This window comes from Lepidochelys olivacea, assembly GCF_965140295.1.
Source record: "Lepidochelys olivacea isolate rLepOli2 genome assembly, chromosome: 3".
Taxonomy (NCBI): Eukaryota; Metazoa; Chordata; order Testudines; family Cheloniidae; genus Lepidochelys; species Lepidochelys olivacea.
In genome coordinates, this window is record NC_140413.1 from 131,670,232 (window position 1) to 131,689,103 (window position 18,872).

An 18,872-nucleotide genomic window follows, 5' to 3' on the forward strand; every position below is an offset into this window, starting at 1 on the left:
GCAGCTGCTGACCGACGGCCCAGTTCTGAAGGCAGCAGCGCAGAAGTAGGGGTAGCAGTTGTATACCAGGCCATCCTTACTTCTGCACTGCTGCTGGCGGTGGCTGTGCTGTCAGAGCTGGGCTCCCGGCCAGTGGACGCCACTCTCCAGCCATCCAGCTTTGAAGGCAGCGTCGCAACCAGCAGCAGCGCAGAAGTAAGGATAGCAGTACCACAACCCCCTCTACAATAGCCTTGCAACCTCCACACAATTCCTTTTTGGGTCAGGACCCCTACAATTGCAACACCATGAAATTTAAATATCTGAAATAATGAAATTTATGATTTTTTAAATCCTATGACTGTGCAATCCTATGACTAGGGCCCTACCAAATTCACAATCCATATTGATCAATTTCATGGTCATAGGACTTTTAAAACGGCAAATTTCATTTTTTTAGGTATTTAAATCTGAAATTTCATGGTGTTGTAATTGTAGGGGGGACCCAAAAAGGAGTTGTGGGGAGGTTGCAAGATTATTGTAGGGGGGTAGTGGTACTGCTACCCTTACTTCTGCGCTGCTGCTGGTTGCGACACTGCCTTCAAAGCTGGATGGCCGGAGAGCAGTGGCTGCTGGCCGGGAGCCCAGCTCTGGAAGCTGAGTGGCCACCAGCAGCAGCGCATAAGTAATGATGTCATGGTCTACTACTGCCACCCCTACTTCTGCGTTGCTGCCTTCAGAGCTGGGTCAGCAGCTGCCGTTCTCTGGCTGCCCAGCTCTGAAGGCAGTGCAGAAGTAAAGGTGGAAATACCACGAACTTCCCCCCTTTTGTCTCCCCCCCCAAAAATAACCTTGCAACCCCCCTGCAACTCACTTCTGGGTCAGGACCCCCAGCTTGAAAAACACTGGTCTTCCCCAAGAAATTTGTATAATATAGGCACATAAAAAAACAGATTTCACAGAGGGAGACTAGATTTCATGGTCCGTGATGCATTTTTCATGGACGTGAATTTGGTAGGGCCTAAATGTACTAAATTACTTTCACTGTACCTATTGCAGGCTCCCTCTTGATTTCCTATCCTCAAACAGTGAACTCACATAACATACAGGTTTTTGGGTTTTTTTTTGTTGTTTTTTTTTAAAGCTGGTATACTCTATACGTACTTTGTAGGATTTACTGGGGCCTGAACTGCTTGTGATCCTCTAAGTCCTAGATATTTACAAGTTTTATGCTGTTTCAAAAAAAGAAAAAAGTGATATTTTTTCTTTGACCATTCACTCACAATAACTTGTTCTCGTATTTCACAAACCGAAGAATTTCAGCTTTTGCCGAGCTGTTGCCAAGGACACTATATTGATTGGTCTGTGTTGAATACTGTTCTGCCTTGGACTTCAATTAATTCCATCAGCCATTCTTTTTTATTTTAAAAATGGCCATTAGTGACTTGTTTGAATTCAGTCTGGAAGCAGATTTGTTCCAGAGACAGATTGTCTGAGAAGCTGAGCCTTGAATAGCCAATGGAGATTAAACTACTCTTGTTGGTAAAGGTGCAATATTGTACGCTGGGAGGTTTAGTCTCCATGAGTTACATTTTAAAAATAGTGGGGGACCCGCTAAAGTTTTGCATAACAGATGCAGCTCTCAAGCACCTGGTAAATTGGTAATGTGATCTGTGGTTTGGCAAATTTTGGGTGCCTCTGTAGCAGCCAGCAGGTTTTATGAAAGGCTGAACTGCCATTGTGGAGGTTTTGATATATTTTCATCATTCAGCTTCTTCTGTATTTTAATTCTTCATCATTCAGATGGAATTGTATTAAACAAAGACATGTTCAAAGGTGCTTTGGAATTCAAAGAGATCCACTTTGCATATCCAACACGTCCAGAAATTTCAGTTTTCCAAGACTTCAGCCTTTCCATTCCAGCTGGCTCTGTTATGGCACTGGTTGGCCCAAGTGGCTCAGGCAAATCAACCATTGTATCTCTTCTGTTGAGGCTGTATGATCCCATCTCAGGTATGTTTATATGTTACTGTAACTGCCATTAGAAATAATTAATATTCTGCATCTAACAAAGCACTTCTATGAACAACCAGTGGGGATGTAATGGAAGGGTTCTGAGTTGAGGTCCCAGCCTGAAAGCTATGCAGAAGCAACACTTTCCTCTTTAGGGGAGAGCATGCCTCACGTTGCTGGGTGCTTGATGCAGCAGTTCTGTAGAGCCCTGCCAGAGCCCTGTCCTGTTCTGTGTAGGCACGGTCACTGCGACATGGGGCAGAAGTGATGTGATGATATTAAAAAGCAATCTGTGGAGTAACCTGAGCCAGTCATTGCCTCAGAGGGGGGGGACGAATGGCCCCAGCATTTTAAACAAGGAAAGCTCTGTGTGTGTGGCATGGCCCTGCTTCCTCCCCATCCACTGGGGAGAGGCTAGCACTGCCAACGGTATTAGCCTGCATCAGCCCGTGCACTTGGAAGTGTAAGGACAACCACTGTACTTGGACCCTGCACCAGGGGAGACTTTGTGAACACTTTTCTCCTTCACCCCCTCCACATCTCTACTTTCTCGCACCTGGCAGACTGAGGCACGATTTTGCCTTGCATGTTTAAATGAGCACTGTAGAGTGCCTGAGAAAGGATAGGATAAATAATTGCTAAGTACACCACCTTTGTAGGACGGAGAGAGAGCACATCTCTTATGAACACCTGAAAACTGAGTGTTTTCCTCCAGTGCTTTCTGCCTTTTGTCAGTATCTTATATCCTGTGTAACTTAATGTTTCTTAAATTAAGGTATTATCACCGTTGATGGCATTGATATCCGTCAACTGAATCCACTCTGGTACAGGACTAAAATTGGAACAGTGAGTCAGGTAAGGAAGAGGGGAATTTCTGTGTGAAGGAAGAAAATCAGTAATCCGTTACTACTGTCTCTTTCTAATTTTGTACAGTTAAGGACTTGTTTACACGGACACTTAGTGTGCGGTAAACTGGGGTGAGACTCTACAGCACACTAACTTGTCATGTCATGTGGACCCTGCTACCTCATACTAAAATTTTGTACTGCATTGTAGATTCACACCCCAACTTGCCGTACACTGCGGGCAACTCTATGCTTAAAACGCTGCAACAGCGCAGCTCTAGCATTTTAATGAAGACACTCTATGCGAGTGGTGGGCAACCTGTGGCCTGCATGCGGCCCATCAGGGTAATCTGATTGCGGGCCGCGAAACGTTTTGCTGACGTTGACTGTCCACAGGCACGGCCCCCTGCAGCTCCCAGAACTGGTCAACATCAGCAAAACGTCTCGCAGCCTGCAATCAGATTACCCTGGTGGGCCGCATGTGGGCCGCAGGTTGCCCACCACTGCTCTATGCTGACAGGAGAGAACTCTTCCGTCGGCATAGTTAATCCACCTCCCTGGGAGGCAGTAGCTATGTAGATGGGAGAAACTCTCCTGCCGACATAGCACTGTCTACACAAGAGGTTAGGATGGAATAACTCTGTCGTTCAGGTAGTTATACTGATAGAACTGGTCTACACTACAGACCTTTAAGTCTCCCTGTGGACAAGCCCTTTGTTTTGTTTTTTCACGAAAAGGGAGAAACTCCCTCTTGCCCTTATAAGCATTAATTGGTCACTGTCATGTTATACTATATTCTAAAATGGTAAAGTCCCAATTTAGTCCCAAACTGCTTGTTCTGTGGTCTGCAAGTGTCTGATTGTGTAGGTTAGGTAAGTAGCTCCTGAAAGATAGTGATTGCTGGTAAAATACCTCTTGTGTAGAGCAGTGTTTCTCAACCTTTTTGATACCAAGGACCGGCTTGCTGTCTTCCTAAACTGCGTTAGGGAGATCTCAGGGACTAACGCCGATCCATGGACTGGTCATTGAGAAACGCTGGTGTAGAGGACTGGAAAGTACATGGTTCACAACTTAGAACATAAGTTGCTTGATTTTCTTGGGACTCTTATGAATAAATAGAGTCAAGAAAGGACCTCCAGAGGCTAACGTTGCAGATATGCATGACTGCTTAGCTCCATGAGTCCCATTAATATTAATCAAAGTTACGCAATCCTGTGCTTACATGCTGCTTTGAAAACTTACTTTCTATTATCTAATCCTTTTGCTTCCTTGCTTACACAATTATTTCCATGATGCAGGCATGCTAATATGACACTGTTGGCGCTTACTTTTCTCTTGTCCCCCATGCTAAAGGTGCAGAAGTACACATTCAGTTGTCCCTTAAAGAGAAGCCACAAAACCAGTCTGAAAGTAGTACAGTCTTTTTACAGAAAGTCTTCATAATATGACTGGCTGGCCATCTAACTGGGGTATTGCAGCCCAGTTATTTTTCTAATCCAAATGTACTTCACATTCCAAATCATCATCTGTATTGCAAGACAGTAGCACCGAATATCCTTCGTGTAGGAAGAATTTCTTTTCCTTGTAGGCATGTCAACATTTAGTTTTTCTTGATTTTAAAAATCTCACTTTGTCCAGTTTTGAGTTACCAATAATAAAAGTTACAATATGAAACCTTTCTGTTTCACACAGAGAGCAGTCTTATCTTGTCCTGAACACCTTCTCACTGTGCATCATATCTTACCTGCTATTTCCTCTGCCTGTGTTTACACTTTCTTGCTGTTTCTGTACACAGAACACACAACGTAGATAGCCTTAAGAAGAAGAGATTATTGTAGATGCAGCGAAGAATGATGTACCTGGTATCCTAGAAACTTGGGTTTTCTGAATGAACAGATAGCCTTGAACACCTTCTGGAATATTAGGAGTCAATGGTCATGTAAAGTGTCATTTGAAAAGTTTTCAAATTTTATAATATGGACTTACCTTTGACCTCTGACCTCAATGTTAAAATAATTGTGGCATTATTCATTAACCCAAAAATATTAGAGTGTACGATAAATCTTAAAACTCTGTCATCTACTTGATTCTATAAAAGGCTTATTTTACTTGAGATTTATTAAGAAAACTTGTACTATAGATATACCATATGAGCTATGTTTTTGCATTTATCAGGAACCAATTCTATTCTCCTGTTCTATTGCTGAAAATATTGCCTATGGAGCTGAGGACCCTTCTATGGTAACTGTTGAAGAAATCCAGAAAGTTGCTGAAATAGCTAATGCTGCCAATTTTATCAGAGACTTTCCAGAAGGATTCCATACTTCAGTTGGAGAAAAAGGCACTCTCCTTTCAGGTATACCTGACATATTTAAAAAAAAAAAAGAGAGAGAAAGATTGACACAGTAGAACAAAAAAAAAAAAAGGCTTTATCAAGCTTGCTTTATCGATCAGTAGCTTTTGTTGGAGTACTGTTGTCCTAAGCACTTAATCCCTTCTTCCCCCAACATAAAATCCATTTCAGTAACTAGCAGAGATCAGTTCATGTCTAGTTACAGTCTGTTTAGATCTTTAGTTACACTCAGAACCTCTTCTATTTTACCTTTCAGTTTAATTTAGTAAAACTTTTTTCCTAGGTGGGCAGAAACAACGAATTGCAATTGCTCGAGCGCTGCTCAAGGTAAGCTTAAAAAACAGGTAGCTATTCTTTATTTAATTATTTCAAGAAGGAAAAGGAGGGGATGAGTCTTTCATTGGGGGAGTGAATATCTTTTGAAATATTCAAAATTCTGTATATTGATGAGGAAGTTGGAAGAGGAAGAGAGAGATGGTTAGGGCAACTTATTTCAAGTTTTACCGCCCTTTAATTGCTCTTATGCCTGATGCATTCTTTTTCCTGTGGTTAGACTCTGACTAGAGCCACTCTGTAAGGAAGACTGTAGGCCAAGATAGAATGGTTCACTTAATAAGCCTTGCTCAAGAGCCAGGGATGATTTCCACTTTGAATATTGTGTCAATGTCCTTGCACAACTTGGTTTCCAGCCAGATTCATGGTGCTGCTAATTATAGCTTGCAGGCCACTTTGGATAAAAACCTTGGTTTGTTGACTTTTCTGTAGAATACAAACCAATAGCTCTCCCATGTCTTTTGGGGGAACCCATTGATGTCATTAAGAATAGAAACTCCATGCCTTTTATGAAGGAGAGTGAGGTTTGGGGTGAGTTGACCGTCTTCAGAAGATAATTCTTTTTCAGTCAGCCTGTAAGTTCTGGTGATTGTCGACCAGAGGATGGGAGCCTTTATTTTAATGCCTAGAATCTATAAAGTACTTTTCATAGATTTCAACACCAGTGGACCCTCATTACCCCTAGTAATGCACACTAATAGATTCCATCTTAACATAGTCTGTTTGGTGTTCGCTTTGTTTTTAGCATTGTAGATGATCACAAATTGTGTTTTTTAGGGTATGTCTGCACTGCAAATAGACACCCATGGTTGGACCGTGCCAGCTGACTCGGGCTCCCGGGGCTTGGGGCTGCACAGCAGTCTAGTTGTGATGTAGATGTCCCTATTTGGGCTGAAGCCTGAGCTCTGGGATCCTTACAAGGTTCTAGAGCCCGGACTCCAGCCAAGCCAGAACATCTACACTGCAGTTACACAGTCCCACAGATCAAGTGCTGCACACAGGCACAGGCCAGCTGTGGGTTTTTAATTGCAGCGTAGACATACTCTTAAAGACTTGTCGTTGCTTTAGGAAGTTGAGCTGCATCCAATCCTCTACAAGACGGAGGGTCAACTGCTGGCAGAGCAGGAGAGAGATGAAGGAAGAATGTGGTGTTAAAATGCAAATTGCATTGTTCCTTTTGTGTTTTTAACTAAATCTCTTCTGCTTCTTCAGTCTGGTTTTGGAATAGTTCTTGGAAATACATGCCGAGGCAATTCCACAGTATACTATGGTTCTTTACATTTCCAGTGTGTGTTCTTGGCCTCTAGTGGTATGTCTACGCAGCAAAGAAAAAACATCATCTGGCTGTGGGAATGTTTCATTGCTGTGTAGACTTCTGGCCTCAGGCTGGAGCCTGGGCTCTAGGACCCTGTGAGGTGGCAGGGTCCCAGACCTCCGGCTCCAACCCAAGCCTGGTAGCCTATGCAGCAATGAAAAAGTCCTGCAACCCAAGTGGGCCAGCCACTCCCCCCCAAATTGCCTGTGTAGACATACCCTCAGTGGCCTGGTGCATTCCAGCCACCTAGGAAGTTGCTGTCTCCCAGGTGCAAGATGAATGTTATGCTCATGTGTAACAGGAGGGAGACCGCTTGTAAACAAACGATAGGTGAACCAGCATGAAAGACTCTCACAGTTGGGGAAACAGTGAAATTGACCCTTAACTGCTGCCAAATGCACAAAATAAACAAACTGAAAAGATGAGGTTTTTTTCTATAATCTTTATAATCGTGATCTTAGGTGTTAAAGTAACAGTAATAAGTGAAAAAAAATAAGATGTGATTTTTTATTTATATTCTATCCTTTTACTGTTGTGACAAAGTTCCTCTTCTACTTTCATGGGCCCTGTGCTTATTGGCAGATTTTGCTCGCCTCAGAGATTCACAGTAGCCCTCAGTTTGGCCACTTTCGTGGCTCAAATCTGCTATTCACTCAGATAACCTCATCACTGGCCAGCATGGGGGAAAGGAAGGAGAACAATCCCCACGGTCTCTGCTGGTCCATCTAGTGGGTCGGGGGACAGGCCAGGGACCTTTCCCTCTGGTGGGACCCACTGTCTAAGTCAACTCCTCCTGTATCCAATAGGGAATTGGGGGGAACCCAGGTCTGCCCTCTATTCCGGGTTCCAGCCCAGGGCCCTGTGGATCACAGCTGTCTATAGTAACACCTGTGTGATAGCTACAACTCCCTGGGCTACTTCCCCATGGCCTCCTCCCAACACCACCTGTATCCTCACCACAGGACCATCCTCCTGATGCCAGATAGCATTCGTACTCCTCAGTCCTCCAGCAGCATACCCTCTCACTCTCAGCTCCTTGCACACACCTCACTAACTGGAGTGAGAACCTTTTTAAACCAGGTGTCCTGATTAGCCTTAATTAATTCTAGCAGCTTCCCAATTCACTACAGGTGTCCTAATTAGCCTGCCTTAATTAGTTCTAGAAAGTTCCTGAGTGTTCTGGAATAGTCCCTGTTATTTTACCCAGGGAAAAGGGACCTGCTTAACCTGGAACTAATGTATCTACCTTCAACCACTCTGTTGTAGTCATCTGGCCTGACCCTGTCACACTGTCTAGACTTATTACCTACTGAGTCTCATGTTATATTCAAGTCTTCTGATGCGGCAAATAATCTTGCTTGTAGTTTTAGTTCTGTTTGTGACTTTTTTATACATAAATAGAATGTGTATCCTTCAGGTCTTGTATAAATTTGATTTTAATTATAATTTTACTTTGTCCTTCAGAATCCTAAAATTCTTCTTCTAGATGAAGCAACAAGGTAAGGAATAAATTAAAGTGAAGCTAGCAAATATCCTATAATTAGAGCAGGAGAGTTGGAGTCAGGAGATGTAGGTTCTGTTCCTGTCTGTGTGTGACCTTGGGCAAGTGGTTTAACTTTTTTTCCCCTATCAATTAAATGGAAAAATACTTAATGATGCCCTGATGAAAGCCACTAGATTAAGTGCAACAGATGGTACCTTATTCCTTATTAAATAAAACTTAACTCCTATGAAATATTTGTGATTTACATGAATACTAAAACAGTACACAATCTCAAAGGTTTTTGTATCTCTGCTTTATGAAAATATTAATGTTTGCAAGTCCTGAGTGGATAAGTATAAGTACACTACATCCACTTGTTTCTGTAAGTTATTCAGTGTTAAATGTCAGGGGTGTATGTGTGTGTGATATGCAATATGCATACTTAGGATGGATGCATACTGTCTGCACTAGACCTTTCCACTAAAGATTTCTCACCATTGCTACCACTGGCTCAGCTTCATTAATGGTAACAGATGTAGGAGCTCTAGTGTGAAATCCTTGCCCCACTGAAGTTAGTGGGAGCTTTACTGACTTCAGTGGAGTCAGAATTTCACCCCTAGTGCAGAGAGGTCTCCAGGCAGCTGCCAGTATTGTAAGCACCAAGTCAACTCATTTTGCTCACAATGAGTCTACATGACTCGGTGCTTAAAATGCTGGCAGCTGCCAGCACTTTTGTCTCCGCTAGCAACTCCACCATTGTTACCCTGTTGGAAAGGCAATGATGGGAGAGCTTAGAGAAAGAAGCCTAGTGGAGACCAGGCTATTTTGATTTTAGAGAACAGTGACACTTATTTTTTCTTTTCTTCTGAATTAGTGCTTTGGATGCTGAAAATGAGTATCTAGTGCAAGAAGCTCTAGATCGGCTTATGGAAGGGAGGACAGTCCTAATTATTGCTCATCGTCTGTCTACTATTCGGAATGCTGATTCTGTTGCAGTTCTTGACCAAGGCAGAATTACTGAATGTGGAAAACACGAGGAACTTCTTGCAAATCCAAATGGACTTTTCAGGAAGCTAATGAAGAAACAAGCTTTTCTTCAGAATAGTAAAACTTTTGCATTAAATGTGTAAAATCCAGACAAAAGGAATTTTTAAAAAAATATATGAAAGGAAGTATAAGGAATAGAAACTTACAGAGGACAAAGAATATAACTTTGTTTCTCATTATGTAAAGTAAATGTTATATTTTTTCCAAAGTGTACAAAGTATCATTTTGAAACTTAGATGTGTTAAACTTTTTATTCAGAGATTTTTAATAATTATTGTAACTTTTTAAATGTCCACAGCACTGAAATTGTTTTCAAAGTGTATAGATTCTTCTGCTTTGTCGTAACTTAATTGATTCAGTATGGCATTTTCTCTACTTCATTGCTATACAGAGCATTAAACTCTATTCTCAAGCAAGTTCCTAATTTTAGGGAAATTAGAAATCCAGAACCTGGTAATTTCACCACCACCATCTCTTGCATATCAGGGACCTTTTGCTTTCTGGGCTTGTCACTGTACTTTGGCTTTAAAAGACTGAAGTTCAGAATTGTGTGACAGTAGTGGCATAGGAAAAACTCTTCAGTCTCCTTTTTCACATGCTGCTTTTTTCTCTTCCTTCTCAAAATAAAACTGGAAGTTGAGGGGTGTAATCACCATCTGCAGTAACTGTAGATAATTATTTATAAACAGAAGTTATTTTAAATTATTTGGAAGCTTGGATGGGGAGTAGTACTCTTGAGAGCTTCAGGTTTTACAGCTAGGGCAAAGGGAGCAGAATTGCTGCTAAACATTAGTTTGTACTAGAAAATTCTGAAATTTGCATGCATCTCCGCATTTCTGTATTCTTCTGGTCTTTACTTTCATTACACTCTAAAGATGACCTTTAAAGGAACAAACAGTGGGCTTGTGCACTTTTTTGCCCCCACGTAAAGGGTATATAAATAATGCTCAAAGCTTTATTTACAACTTTTTTCTATTGTCTGTTAGAAATTCAAGTCTTATTTAGCTATGAAGACTCTGGGGAAACCAGAGTCACAATAAAAGACTGAAATTACAATGTCACAATAAAAGACTGACATTTGAGCAACTGAGAGGGGAGGGAATGTTTAGTCAGTGTTTAACACTCCCCTAACTCCCATGACTACCTGAATGCTTGGGTGAAAAGATGCCCTGTTAAATATGCAAAACGCTTGCCCCTTCAATTAAGGAGAAGTACACAAAGTGTGAGAGCACCAGCAAAATCAAGCAGGACCAAATCTGATGTTCTTGATACTTAAGTTTAAAAACAAAACAAAAAAACAAACAAAAAAAACCCCACTTCTAGTGCAGACCTTTTTTATTCATTGTGAAGAAATAAAAGTCCAAAGCCAATTTTAAAAAAACATTCTTTTGCAACTCACCTTCAGAGCAGTCTATGCTGGCGTAAGCCTCTGCATTGTTAAAACAATTGTAAGCAGCAGGTGAATTTCCTAGTACAGGGTAAGGCTTCAGTAAAATGTATGCTTGAGAATGGTGTACTGCAGCTGCCTGCAGTTATACATTTCAGGAACAGCGTGGGGTAAATGAGGGAGAGAGCAGGTGCCGGGGGGAGGAAGGGAATGTACCAGACAATGAGCTTTTCAGCATCGACTATTAAACGTCCCTGTTTTAGGAGGAAAAGCTCTAAGTATTTTACTTTCTACCTTAGTTATGCCAATAATTAAGGTTGCCAGATGTCCAGTTTTTGACCAGAATGCCCAGTCGAAAAGGGATCCTGGCAGCTCCAGTCAGCACTGCTGACCAAGCCGTTACAAGTCCAGTCAGCAGTGCTGCGAGGCTAAGGCAGGCTAGTCCCTACCTGTCCTGGCACCGCGCTGTGCCCCGGAAGCAGCCAGCAGGTCTGGCTCCTAGGCCTGGGGGACATGGGGCTCTGTGCGCTGCCCCGACCCTGAGCACCAGCTCCGCACTCCCATTGGCCGGGAACTGCAGCCAGTAGGAGCAGGGGCAGCGGGGACGGTGCCTGCAGGCGAGAGCAGCACGCGGAGCCTCCTGGTCCCCCTGCCTAGGAGCTGGACCTGCTGCTGGCCACTTCCGGGGTGCAGCGCAGTGCCAGGACAGGCCCGGCGCCTGCCTTAGCCCTGCTGAACCGCTGACTGGGAGCTGCCCGAGGTAAGCCCACGCCCCAGCCCTGAGCCCCCCCCGCCAAACCTGGAGCCCCCTCCTGCACCCCAAACCCCTCATTCCCCATCCCAGAGCCTGCACCCCTAGCTGGAGCCCTCACCACCCCCGTCCCAGCCCAGAGCCCCCTCCCACATCCTGAATGCTTCATCCCAGAGCCTGTGCCCCCTTCTGCACCCGAACCCTTTACCCCAACCCACAGGCTCCTCCTGCACTCCAAATCCCTCAGCCTGGAGCCCCCTCCTGCACCCCAAATCCCTCATCCCCAGTCCCACCCTGGAGTCTGCACCCCCAGCCAGAGCCCTCATCCCCTCCTGCACCTCAACTCCCTGCCCCAGCCTGGAGCCCCCTCCCAAATCCCTCATTTCTGGCCTCATCCTGGAGCCTGCACCCCCAGTTAGAGCCTTCACTCTCTCTCAAGCCCCTGCCCCAGTGAGCCACTAAGGGAGGGGGAATATAGTGAGCAGGGGGTGGGGCCTTGGGGAAGGGGCAGAGCTAGAGTGTTTCGTTTTGTGCGATTTAGAAATTTGGCAACCCTATATGCCATTGTGTGAAACATTAAAAACAGTTCTAAAAACTACTGCAGGCTAAAAATGCTGACAGAGAATGCTTTAACTTCAATACTTCCTACCCATTATTTCTCTCTATGTACCCTTTCAAACGATGGGCTTGTTCCAAAAAACCATTACTAGTAATCATTCCCAGGTAAAGTGCAGAATGAGCTCATAAACTGTGCACTAGGTGTCTGTGTGGACCCTGCTGCCACACTGTAAAAGTTCCATAGTGTGCTTTAATCTACTCTCATTTCAAAACAGCATAGATTAAAGTGCACCATGGAATCTTACAATCTATACTGTTTTGAAATGGGCGTAGATTCAAGTGCATTGCAGAACTTGTAGTGTGTGGCAGCAGGGTCCAGATGTAAGTGGCAGGCTAGTATGAGTAGATTTACACCCCAGTTTGCCACGAACTAAGTGTTCCTATAAATAAGCCCCGAGAGTCATTGGGATTTGGGCTCCTAAGTCACTTAGGCTTTTTTGAAAAGTTTAGCCAGTTTGAAAAGAGAAGGTATATACCATAGCCACCATGCAACTGCTGCAGGGAGCTGTGATTTGCATTGTGGGTAGGTGCCCAATCCACAGATCCTGCAACGCGTGTTGGGAGTACTGTACGTGGCCAATACAGCATAGCTTGTGAAGTTCTGCACAGTTTTGTCTTATATCACTGCAGTCCTACTAGATCAAGCTTCAACAATACAATTCTTCAGCTTTGAGGCTTTGTAGGGAGATTTAATCTTTCTGCTAAGAAAACCAGTGTGTTTTTAAAAATGCTCACAGTATTGCATTCTGGTTCACTAAGGGAACCCTCAGTGGTTGCTGGTATAGGCTAAACCCAGCAAACTGTTAGTGTGCATCCGAGACACCATTGACATACTTGCTTTGCCAAGGAAAATTTTATTTCATCCAGTCTGCTAATTCAGTGTGGTCTTATGAAGAAAAATGGGCCACGCTTAGTTAGAGTATCTGAATAGTGCACTGTAGCACCCTATATAAATTGAACTTGTTTGTTATACTAACTGATCGCATTTTCCAGCATTGCCCTCTTCAGTTGTTTTTTGTAATTTTTTTGTATCCTGAATTAAAATTTATAAAGAAAAAATGTATTGCATCTGTTGTCTCCTGGTAAGACATACTGCTTCATAATGATGTAACAAGAACTTTGATCATTTCAAAGACTGATTAAACAGTTCTTCTGAAGACTTGAAATTTAGAACACTAATGGTGATGTACAGAATGAGAGTGCATAGAACTCCCATGTAATGTAATGGAAATCTTGTTCAAAACTCTGAAAGTGGAATATGGCTCTGTTTCCAGTGGTATAACACTTAAAAAAAAAAATTCCCATTTACTTACTCCCTCAATGTAGTTATTCCGTACTTGACACATTTCTTGGATTGCTGTACACATTAAATAAGATGACCAGCCTGTCCAACTTCAAAAGCCAAATTCTCAGAAAGAATGAGTAACTACTTTCTTCATTTGGAATTGTAGGCACTCAACAGGTGTTCAGCATCTCTCAGGATTTGACCCAAAGAAAATAAAAACCTTTTCTGTAATGTATAATATAATCTTATTTAGTGTTGAGAGCTTGCTGCCCCAGTGCCAGGCTAGCAGTGACTGCTCCGTTCACTGTGTTTCTAATTTTTGGTAGTATGAATGCTTTCCTGAGGGAGCTAGGACACTGAAAATAAAATCACTGTCTTACAAGAATTATTTTGATTAGCTTTTTTAAAATATTAAATAAAGTATTATCACTGTTAATTATTGGCATGTTTGAAATAGAGAAGATTCTTTAATTCAAGTAGCTGACTGCTGCTGTGAAACTATATTTTTATCCTCTGATGCATAGAACCTCCCTCATTCTCTTCAAAGACTGCATATTGGCAGTCTACTTCTTGTGCAATACAAAAGATTATAATTCCTGAGAGAGCGCTTAAACAATACTGCCTTCACACCACTTCCACACTGCTGGGGTTAGGGTAACAGTTGTTCTACTGTCTTGCGAAAGTTTAGTAGCTGTTAAAACAGTCAAGAAAAAACTATCAGCATCTTAAAATGGAGGCTGCAATTTGTGGAAAAAGGAGTCAGGTCAACAGTTGATTGTCCTTGACTTTTAGAGTAAATCTTTTGTATTCTGTGTGATGCAAGAAGCTGCATTTCTTATTTTTTGAAGAAAAACATTACTGTTCTGTCAGTTAGGCACATTAGTTTGAGCCTCTGTATTGTCCCCCAAGACACCTTTGTATTCAGATAAATTAGTTTCATATGAACCAGCTGCCATAATATCAATTCTTGAAGTTGTTATACTAACTCTGCAGATCACAAGTCTGCCTGCTTCTATCTCCTAAAACAAATTGTGTTCCCAGACAGGTAGGCAATTCCCTAATTTTCTGCAGTAACCTTTTTAAAAATAAAAATAAAAAAAAATTCATGTCTATTACTTTCCCAGAATTTCAAGACAAGCTTGATCTTTTTGAAGAGGTGTACCTGAGCATTAACATCTCTGCACATTTCAAGGAATTGGTGATGGGTGAGGGCAGCTCTGGGTACTGTCTTCCTGATCTGTAAAGCACCTAGCACAATAGGGTCCTGGTCTATGACAGACTCCTAGGGGCTATGATAATATAATATAAAAAAAATATTTGCGAATACAGACTAACACAGCTGTTACTCTGAAACAAATAATAAAGAATACTGTAATTTAATTTCAAAGTTGCTAGTTTAAATCCAGATCAGGTCAGCAGCGTCTTTTATTCAATGCCATATGTGAAATGGGATGATTGTCTAAGTTCATTTCCTAGGTGAAAAATGGCTAATAGGTACAATTAGCACTAGTTGGCATTCTTTCTCCTGTGCCAAAGTTTGAATGACCTCCTCTCCCCCGGAGGCAGTGCACGAGTCCAGTTAAGATGGGTTGACAAGGCAATGAGGGAAAGCTTCATTGCTACAGTAGCTGCTTTGTTAATTAGTAAACACAATTTAATTAAGCAAACCTGTTGTAAGTACTATATTCTTTTAAAGTGTGACATAAGTTATGTGATAGGGAGCTAAATGACATTATAAAGAGTTTTAAAATCTGTTTTGATGGATGTTGGGAGGAGTGGATTGCACTCCAGTTCCTTTTTTTGGTTCCCCCACCCTCACTTCTGAGTATTGTTTGCATTCATTTTTGTGGTTTGTTTTTGTTTTTATGAAACAGCCATAACATGTGAGTTCCATGCCATTACATAGGGGTGAACTACCATAACAAGGAAAGACTGCAGGATAATAATTAGAATAAAATGATACAGTGAAGTCCTATTGGACATTCTGATTTATTCCCTCCTGTAAAGCAAGAACCAGAGGACACCAGCTGAAATGAAAAGGCAACTTCTTTAAAACATCTGGAAGGAATTTTATGCAGCAACGTATAACTAACAAATCTAATACTGCAGGTATGATTGAGGCTAATAGCTTAGTCATGTTTTTAAAAAATGGGCATATGACTATGAATAGTAACTGCTGTTGCTCTAAGTAGGAAAAGTAAAGGTTTGGATCCTCAACTGATATAAATCAGCTGACCTCTATTGGCTTCAAATTATGCTAAGGAGGATGTGTCTGTCTTGAAGCAAGCCCATGGGCCACATCCACAACTGGTGTAAATTGACATATGTCCCTAACTGGGGATTTGGCCCGAGAACTATTAAACTTAACCCTTAAAACAAGAAGCTAATCCCCATGTGAGGGTCAGGAAGAAATGCCCTGTATTTTTATACTGTACAATTGGCCAGGTGCCATACCTCTCAATGTACCAAGGCCCAAATATGAGATGCAATGTGTGACCCACCCAAAGCAAGGGGCATAAGAATTATTTATGCAACTTGGTTTTGGAAGCTTAATGATGTAGCAGTCATTACTGTAATTCAGGAGTGTATGAAGGTTTTGGAAGAACATGGAATGGGGTGAGAGGGATGGGGATGCTCCGACTTCCTTTGTGGCATGTGGGGTATGAAGAAGTGCTTACGTTTGCAATGAGAGAGGGGTGCTACTTGTGTATGGGGTGTGAGGTTAGCGGGGTCCATTTTTACCCTCCCTACTTCAGCATAATGTGTGTTTTCCTGATGCTAGGGAGCCTGTCAACTACATCTCCTAAAACGTAGGGGCCTCTGACTTCCCCTTCATGCTACTCCCTGGTGGCTGCTCACCAGCATCACCCAAACAACATAGTTCCAAGCTTATGGCCATGGTTGGCAGGGGAGACTATGCTTTGACTATATCCATGTGGTTTTTCCCAGCTGCTTGGTGTCTGTTGTTACAAGTATCTAACCATGTAGTTGCAGCCTGAAGCCTCTCCTGCTCTCCAAATCAGTTTCAGTCCCACTGGGTAGCTTCAATCCTATTAGAAATTTTTAAAAAATTATAATAGCAGCCATTTCTTATATGGGAGAATTATGAATATAATGGAAAAGATAGGGAAGAACAGTAATAGCCTTGCTGATTTGGAACCTAATTTCTTTGAAGGTATGTTTGAAGAATGCTAGCAATGATTTTGTGAAAAGTATGACTGACGCAAACCAGCTAACTTTTTGTTAGCAAAAAGTAAAAGAAAAATGTCTTTAAAATCCTGTTTAATTTTCTCTCATAAATCGAGTAACAGATTTAGTTAAGTTTCAGAGTAACAGCCATGTTAGTCGCAAAAAGAAAAGGAGTACTTGTGGCACCTTAGAGACTAACCAATTTATTTGAGCATAAGCTTTCGTGAGCTACAGCTCACTTCATCGGATTTAGTTAAAAATCCCCAGACAATTCAATTTCAATTTCCCTAGAGTAGATGCTGTAAGTATACTTTCCCCAAATCTGTATTCTTCATAAAAAGCAGTGCAGTTAAATGTCTGCTTAAATGGAAAAACTGAACCTTTACCTAATATGGAGGTGCTACTGCACATCGAAATGTTTTTTCTATAACCTCACTTCCATGTTTCCTTATTTGTAATGTCATCTTCAACATTAAGGTTGAGTAACAACAAATCTGTGTGAAGCACAATTAACTTGGGGACAAAAATAAGTTACACTGCTCACAACAAAGGAAATTTTAGAGATATGGCACATGCATCACTGGGTTGAGTATTAGTTTGCTTTCCTCTGAAACAGTGGTTTGTAACTTCAAAGGCTTTCCTAGCAAGTTGTATTGGGTGTCTAATTTTCACTACAAAGAGTTTATTTAGTTACTTGCAACCTGTTATCTACTGCTGCTATGTATGCCCCATAAATCATTACACTAATTTCCAAAGCAACTATTTTGAAGTAACCTGGGACTTACCCTAAAGGACTTGGGTGTATCTGAGGAGGATTAGTTTGGGAAAAATCACATATGGAGCCTAGGTAGGAAAAAGGTGGATAATTCCTGTGGCAGATCTGATAAAGGCCTCTGTTGGAGATGCAATACTAGACTAGATGAGGGACTATTTATGACATTGTTACCCCATTTGCCTAACCACTCAGGTCAAATTTGGGGTGTTGCAGGTTGCCCCAGCAAAGTGAGATGGAGAGATAGATACTTTATTTGATTTGGTTTTTTCCCCTTGTTTATTTACAAGGAACATACAAAGACCTATTTCCCCAAGGACGAAATAAAACACAGGAGGCAGTTTCTTTGCTTACAGCCCCAAGCCTCTTTAGCCAGCCTCCTCCCGAGGCTTTTCTCAGAGTCACAGGCTGGCCAGGCTATTTCGTACTTTTCTCCTGCACACCTGCCCCCTCAGTCATAGGATACTCAGTGATCCCTGTCTTGCTTCTTCCAATTGCTGGCAGCCTTGGTTGCATTAGTCTGTGTTGGGTAGAGCCATGTGCTTGTGCTTTGGGTTTGGACACTTATGTCCGTCCCTTCTTTCAATGTTTTCCCGAGAAGTTGAAATTAGGGGAGGTGTTTGAATTTACAGGGGAGTGAGGGTGAGACCGTGAGGGTGAAGACGTGCTGTTTTAAAATCATCACACAAATTAAAGTTGGCTACTCAAGCCTATTGGGGGAGGGATAGCTTAGTGGTTTGAGCATTGGCCTGCTAAACCCAGGATTCTGAGTTTAATCCTTGAGGGGGGCCATTTAGGGATCTGGGACAAAAAATTGGGGATTGGTCCTGCTTTAAGCAGGGGGTTGGACTAGATGACCTCCTGAGGTCCCTTCCAACCCTGATATTCTATCATTCTACTATGAAGCACTAAATCCTTATTGGTTTCGTACTGTAATTTTGCACAACTCCATTAATGAACTTCTACAATGCAGTGCATTCATCTTTGGTAGCTTCTTGTGTGTCCAGTACTTCCAGTCCTTCATGATATGTTCACGATCAGGCAGAAGGTGACTTATTTCAGACCACAAAATTGTATCCAGTGAGGAAAAAGAATGCTCAATTTAAACTGTAGCTGTTATGACTGAGAGGAGCAAGAGATGAATTCCTACTTCTTTCATCCCAGGAAACACAACAAAGATTGGGACAAACCACTGGTGATGATAAAGAAGAAGTTGAAGTCAAACTTTCATTCATTCATTGTATGATATTTCATTCTGTGTTCAAATTCTTTATTCTGTCCTGAAAACATAGCAGCCCCATTGCTGGTACTGCCTCACTCCACTCAACTGTCAGTGTTTTATGAGACAGGCATCTGTAAAAGCTCTGTAGAAGCTGAGTAGAATCCAGAAGTTGCTGTTGGTAGATTTGTAAGAACCAAATCTGTGTACTTTTTCAGCTGGCTTAACAAACGCTTCTTGGCCTCTTCACTTAAGGAGTCAATATAAATGCTTTAATCAATCA

At 42.0% G+C, this 18,872-nt stretch overlaps 1 protein-coding gene across 1 annotated transcript in view; it reads left to right on the forward strand.

Annotated features, from left to right (window-relative positions):
* Positions 1 to 9,515, forward strand: part of ABCB10 (ATP binding cassette subfamily B member 10) — a 33,191-nt gene extending 23,676 nt beyond the window's left edge. The window contains exons 8-13 of the mRNA XM_084623009.1: positions 1,783 to 1,992; positions 2,768 to 2,847; positions 5,013 to 5,193; positions 5,474 to 5,517; positions 8,303 to 8,337; positions 9,196 to 9,515. Of these exons, the coding sequence (XP_084479135.1) occupies positions 1,783 to 1,992; positions 2,768 to 2,847; positions 5,013 to 5,193; positions 5,474 to 5,517; positions 8,303 to 8,337; positions 9,196 to 9,451 (806 nt within the window). The 3' untranslated portion in view covers positions 9,452 to 9,515. The remainder of the gene's footprint in view (positions 1 to 1,782; positions 1,993 to 2,767; positions 2,848 to 5,012; positions 5,194 to 5,473; positions 5,518 to 8,302; positions 8,338 to 9,195) is intronic.
* Positions 9,516 to 18,872: the final 9,357 nt, after the last annotated feature.